Genomic DNA, 6,858 nt, shown 5'->3' on the forward strand with positions numbered 1-6,858 from the left:
TGAAAAAAAAACCTTAAATTTTCACTATCCATATGTTTCAAATTATTCCATAAAATTGGTCAATAATGAGAACATAAATATATCCACAGACACATTTCTGTCATGTTACCAAGCTAGTGTTAAAGTGGCTTATTTATGTAATCCCACTTTATATTCTCATAAAGACTTAACAACAATTGTTTCAACCATATGCCAATGAATAGACACTTTATTAGCTGGACAGACATTGCTAAGGTCTATATCTTCAAAAGAGATCCCGCTAAGAACAATACTAATTGATGATGTGGCATTGTCATTTGTCTTTTCTGGAAAGTTTGGAAAGCAGGTCGAATTAATCTACACACACAAGCACGCACACCACCATATATCTATCATTTCCAAGATACTCAATACATATGTATTGCTAATGACCGTGCATTGAATACATTTTGCAGTTCTGACACTATGGTAAAAGCTTACTAGCAGAAGAGCCTAAATCCATTTCTGCGTGACAACAATAAGGTTGCTTTATTGAGCGATGTCTTTGAAATAATAACGAATAATAATGTAACAAAAGCTGGCTCGTACAGCAAAAGAAAAAAGGGGCAAAAAAGTTTTTTCTGTACCCAACTTTGATTGTGGAGCGGGAAAGCTTGTAAAAAATGGGGTGCATAACATGGATGACAGACTGGTTTGAGATTTATCACCTGTGCGAAGCCAGGTGAGAAAATAACACCTTACTGAGTACGAATAATTTTGCTAGAGCCCTTATTGCAAAAATCAACGCATTGTTGTATTGTCATTACTGGGATTCGGGACTTGTTTTTTCTTTGCCCGACGCATCCACACTCTTCTCGAACAGCTGTGCACATTTATCCCAGAAATACAGTCATATCATCTAATCTACTTAAAACAATGCTTAACATTAGAAATAACAACGTGCCTGGATTTAAAATAAAATAACGTCAATCGAACCTTCACTTTGAGCTGAAGGGATCTCACGTATTCAGCCGTGGCCTGTAGAATTTCCTCTTTGCTCAACTGCAACACAAGGAAATATAAGTTTAAGTTGTTAGCTATACAATTTACGTGGTGCAACCGAACGTATGAAGAACAGCTGCATGCCCGAAGTAGCAATTAATGAATAGAATTGCCTGCACGCTGTTCGGAACGAGAGACTGCAGAGCTGCCAGTCGGTGGTCCAATGTTTCAGATTGCCACTGCAAATTATCGATGAAGTATTAGGAGATGGGCGCTTAACCACCTTAATCAGACATCAAATTAGAGTTACGTGGGAATTGATGCGGATGAAGGGCATATAAAGACATCAATATTCACCGCCTCGCTAGGTGATGCTGATGCCACCGAAGGCCGCAATATTGGACGTCCGGAGTCAATATGGTATGGAGTTCCGACCTGCTCCACCTCTTGTACTGTAGAGATATCCTGCCACGCCAAGCACGAACTGATTAACACAAGAAGTTTCACTAATTAGAGGTGTTTTTATGAGCTGTTAGAGAACGGAAGAGTGCCACACGAGGACTTGCTGAACGTTGCTCGGACACCAAAAGATCAATCGCTAGTTTGCAAATTTCTTCTCACCTTGATACTCTCCAAACAAGCGTGAATGGGCCTGTTTTCCCGCCCGCGCATCCTTTTGCAAGCTTGAGTATCGTTCCTCAGGTGCTGCAGGGGGTATTCCAATGCTTGACTGTCATCTACAAACCTCATGATGTTCTTCTGAGAGCTGAGAAGAGAGCACGAGGGGCCAGAGGAGGCATCAGAGGCCATGGATGAAGCCCGAGGTACATTGAAGATGCTAGCCTTGTGGCGATGATGAAGTAGAGTACGGCTCTTCCCGACTACCGGTGCTCCTGCAGTGTGATCGGCAATGAGGCATTCCCTGGCCTGCTTTGCTAGCCTCTCATTCATGGTGAGAGCTGTGTGGAGACCGCTAGCTGTGTCCGCCGCGCTGGCGGAATCGTCTGAAGACGACCAGCTGAAGTAGTCCGTCCACCCGGACTCTGGCCCCGTCTGAACACCACCACTAGAGCTGGTAGGATCTTGCTTTAGCATGGTATCAGCGACAGGGCGAGGTTGCGAGAACAACTCCTCTGTGCGGTTGGCTGCTGTAGGTATCCAATCCGAATTCATACCCCTGTGTTGTGGGTACGGGGACGGAGCGGCTACTTCTTGTTGGGCTCCGCGAATTGGGCGGACGCCCACATGGCTAGCGAGCGCCTCTTTCGTCTACAATATCGTACCTCGGCGGCCGACCGAAAGCGGTGGTGGTGGTGGGTCGGTAGATGGTGCCCCTTTCATTGAAGCCAGCTAGGGCGCATAGCAGATTTAGTAAAACACCCCAGAACTCTCCATCGAAAATTATTCCAATTTCCAATAAAACGTGGGGGTGGGGCTGTTTCCTGCTACGTTACGCTTTTGGAGCCGTCCGCGGCTCCGCCCCCAATATTCCCATGAAGCCAAGGAGGATGTTAGACCAACGCTTTTGGTGCTGCTGCAATCTCTCCGATCTGCATTCTCATTCAATGTCCATGCACGCTGGAGCATGGGCCACTAGTGGGCTCTCTCGCAATGTAAAATCGAATTTTACGCACTGCAAAAACTCCGTGTCGGTGTGATCATAATAGGCGGGGGGCAGCTGGGGCCCGGGCCCCGGCGCCGCGCTCTTCCGTAATATATAGAAATCTTTCACCCCGTCGACGGGACCAGCCCCTCCTGAGCTGTAGGCGACATGTCACTATTTAATCACTATATTGCTCCTTTTTTTTTAACGTACGCCCGCCGGCCTCTGGCTTCCCGGCCCCGCCCCCGCAACGCCAGCCTCTGCTGGCTCTGGCTGTCGCTCATTAGCTTTTCCCCTCGACAAAATCTCAGCCTCAAGATCCTCGCCTGCAGGCTGTCCTGCCGCTTCCAACGTGGCACGAATGAAGATCGCTTCTACCACCACTCCAGTAGAAACTGCAGCTTTTCACAGCAAATAAGACGTGAATTCACGAGCCATTACTTTCTTTTCTTTTTTTAATAGACCATTCAAAATGAACCAAAAAAAAAACCCTCATCCCAGAATGTAGGGTGAATCTCATGCTTGATTTTTGAGGAATGTAGGGTGAATCCCGTGCTTGATTTTTGAGGGCCACCGCCCTTGCCTTTCAAAATGACGGACGTGATGAAATATAGCAAATCTTTTTGTATTTTAGAGTAATTTGTGTAGGGTGAATCTCGTGCTTGATTTTTGAGGGGCACCCTTGCCTTTCAAAATGACAAGTGTGATGAAATATAGCAATTTTTCTTGTATTTTAGTGTAATTTGTGACAGGTATTTTAAAGTTTTGCCAATATTTAATGGCCAAAATGATTTAGAAAAATGGGCATGCTCTTAATTTTCACTAATTTATTGGTTAGTGTGATTAGTGAACTTAAAGAGAGTAAAAAATGAGTCTAATTGCTTGCACTTGGACTAATTGGAGATGTATTAGTGTTCTAAACACTTGCCTTGACCTAATTCCATGCTTAGAATACTCCCATTAGGCTACAATTAGTGAGAATTAGCATTGATTATGTTTCAATTGCCTAATTTTTTCTCTTTTGAGTGGGTTATTTAGAGACTTAATTAGAAAGATTAATTGGGAATGATCACCTCATTGGGTTCGCCTAAATATTGTTAATCCACTTATCTAATCTCTATCTCTAAACTCCTCACCATTAGAAAGTAATTAGAGCAAAAAAGAGGGTTAAAGGGTGATTAACAATGGGACTAGAGAAAATTAATTTTTAGTTAAGTTAGAGTACCTCTAGATTAGTTGAAAAGCACTAATCCAGAGTTAACCTCTAACTTTTGCCTCCTCCTACCTACTTGACATAATGAGGGAATCTTAGTTGTCCCTCACTCAAAAATTCAAATCTCCACCCAACCCCAATTCAAAATCATGTGATGTACGGATGCATGGATATAACCGAAAAAAACTTTTTTTAAAAAAATTGAGAGAAAGAAACTTAGCCACGGCTGTACCTTCCTAAAGCCATAGCCGTTTGTTCACAAGCGTAGGGGCGTACCTTCAAAAAAATATAAAATATAAAAAAATGAGAAAAAAAAATAGCCACGATGGTACCTTCCTAAAGCCACGATCGTTCGCTCATAAACGTACGGGCGTACCTTCTCGAAAAAAAATAAAATATAAAAAAATGGAAAAAAAAATAGCCACGGTGGTACCTTCCTAAAGCCACGATCGTTCGCTCATAAACGTACGGGTGTACCTTCCCGAAAAAAAAACTACAAAAGCTTAGCCATGGCCGTACCTTCTTAAAGCCACGGCTATTCGCTCATAAGCGTACGGGCGTACCTTCTTAGAAAAAATTTTATAAAAAAAAACTTAGCCACCACGGTCATATACCTTCCTAAAGCCACGGTTGTTTGCTCATAAGTGTACGGGCATACCTTCTCGAAAAAAAGAACTTTTTAAAAAATAATAATAATAAACTTAGCCATGGCCGTATCTTTCTAAAGCCATGACCATTCGCTCATAAGCATATGGGTGTACCTTCAAAAAATGAATTCTCGAAAAAAAAAAAGTTTTGAAATTTTCAAATCTTTAGAGGTGCTTAAGGTCTATTTCCTCTACTTAGTAGCGTAGTTTTTACATGTACGAAACACCTAAAAAGGCCCTTTTTCACCTTAAGGATGCATTCATGCGCGAGGCAAAAGAGAGCCAAAACTCCGATTTTGGATCCGCATGTTAAACGGTTGAAGCATTTCTAAGCATCAACACACACCATGGACACCTTTTGGTGTCATGGTTCCATGCCCCAAGTGCCTCCATTCCATTAGGTGACACTGAGGCCATTGTACATTCATATGTGGCCGCCATGCCACAAATGTTTGGGCCGTGAGGGTGAAGCGATTTATGAAGAGCCCTTATCTAGTGGTGCATCTCCATACATGCATCTAGACGTGGATAGACGCCTTGAGCACATACATGTGTCTCCTCCTATAACCACGGATCTATTCCCACCCCCCACCCACATACCACCCCCTCTTGATCCCCAAATAGACATTGTGAGCTTAGCACAAGCTCTAAGAAGGGGAGTGGCACAACAATCGCACACACAAACATCACATACACAACCAATGTGGGTGAAAATTTTCAAACTTATGTCAAAATTCCATGGAGTTGGAGACCCCGTATCCCACCTAGAGGTCTTCAACCAAATCTGTCAGGTATTTGAAATTTTCGATGATGCAATAAAGGTCCATCTCTTTGGACTCAACCTTGAAGCGGTGCAATGGTTCCAATCCTTGGACCCTTAGCGTAAAGACAATTTCCAAGTAGTGATAGAGGCCTTTATTCTTGGATTTGCACTCTACGGACCCAAAATGGAACCCCGTAATCCATTTGTTTCCAAATAAAAACCATAGGAAACCTATGCGACTACATCACACACATTAAGTACCTTGATTCATGTTACGAAGAGATGGAAAAATTGAGTGACAAGCACTTAATGAACCGTTTTCTCTTGGGCTTGCACAATCCAAGGCTTCACGACCACATGTTGGTGAAAGACTCCTCCACCTTTGATCAAGCTTGCAAATGGGCAATCTTTTTTGATGACAACATGCGACAAAGCCATTCCACGCAATTGGCCACCGAGCGAATGACAACCCCAAGCTCATTTATAAGATTACTCTCCTCTTCTCTGGGGCACCATGCATTATTGGTGGCACTAGCCCCAACTAACTACTCACACATAGCACCACCACAACCCTCTACAATGCCCATCTTTCCATTCCAACTATTGCCTCTCGAGGCAAACGCCATTGATTAAGAAAAGATCCAAACCTAGTCCATTGCTAAGTCCATGGAGTCCATGCGCTCCGACACCCCTGAGAGGCACCCATAACATATCATATTCCTTTGCCATTGCCTCACATGGGCCCTAAACCAATTGTGCACACCATAGGTGCACCCACAGGGAAACCAGCTCTTCAATGTTTCCTCTACCAGGGAAGAACGCTTAACCTTATAAGTTAGGGGGTGAGGGGGATTTATGGTGTCAGGGGAGGGGGGACAAGGGAGCATGGGAGAATGAAAGTAGGGGTTTCGTTTCTTCTTGTAGTTTTACAATATGTCATCTAGTGGTGTAGTTTGAAAACTTAATTAGTTTACTACTCTTTTAACCTAACCATACATGGAAAAATTTTTGGAGAGTACATGTAGGTCTTTGTGCTTCTAGCACTTACATCCATGCTACTTATATGGGCTACAACTTGTCACATGTATAACATCAATATCTTCTATTTGATTTTTAAACCTTACAAAGGGGATAATTGAATTTCATAATTGGGACTCATATGCTTGGAAAGGGGTAAAGTTTATTTTTTAGAGAAACTTAAATAGGGGGTTTTTATGAGTTTCATGCAAGCAAGTGACATCCCCTTTCTATGGAAAGTAAATTCCTCGGGATTTAGATATATTATTTTGTGAGCCAAAAATAACTTTTACACTCGACTTTGGGCCTTGCCCCTAAATTTTAGGAAAGTGATCAATATCATGGACATAATTATCACGCATAGCATCAAAAGATTAAATATGAATAGCATAAATGTTATTCATTGATGGTCTACGACTCAAATCGTCTAACAACATTAGCACGACCCGATTTATATTGGATCATGGGGTGAAATCTTTAAATGAAGGAAGCCCATTTAATATGATAGTTGGAGATCAAGGGTTGACTAAGTAGGTGTCTAATTCTTTGTCGGTCAGTCTTAATCAAGGATTCTAAACTCATGAGAGGTAGTGTTTTCACATGCAAAGAGAATGTACTATGCCCAAAAGATCCTTATCATAGGTGCTATAGTTGA

At 42.5% G+C, this 6,858-nt stretch overlaps 1 protein-coding gene across 3 annotated transcripts; it reads right to left on the reverse strand.

Moving 5' to 3' along the window:
- Nucleotides 1–383: 383 nt before the first annotated feature.
- On the reverse strand, nt 384–2,255 carry LOC147602835 (uncharacterized). Of its 3 annotated transcripts, none has more exons than XM_086797061.1 (5): nt 1,582–2,255; nt 1,318–1,425; nt 1,134–1,199; nt 955–1,020; nt 384–841 (listed from the first exon to the last, which is right to left on the reverse strand). In XM_086797061.1, exons 1-5 carry the CDS (start codon nt 2,131–2,133, stop codon nt 782–784), a joined length of 852 nt encoding a protein of 283 aa, XP_086653187.1. In that variant the 5' UTR covers nt 2,134–2,255; the 3' UTR covers nt 384–781. The 3 variants fall into 3 exon arrangements, with proteins under 3 accessions (XP_086653187.1, XP_086653186.1, XP_086653188.1); XM_086797060.1 differs by having other exon boundaries at nt 1,306–1,425; XM_086797062.1 differs by lacking the exons at nt 384–841; nt 955–1,020 and having other exon boundaries at nt 1,032–1,199; nt 1,306–1,425.
- Between the last annotated feature and the right edge of the window lie 4,603 nt (nt 2,256–6,858).

Source organism: Cibotium barometz, chromosome 65 (genome assembly GCF_041138505.1).
Source record: "Cibotium barometz isolate CiBa-2024 chromosome 65, ASM4113850v1, whole genome shotgun sequence".
NCBI lineage: Eukaryota > Viridiplantae > Streptophyta > Polypodiopsida > Cyatheales > Cibotiaceae > Cibotium > Cibotium barometz.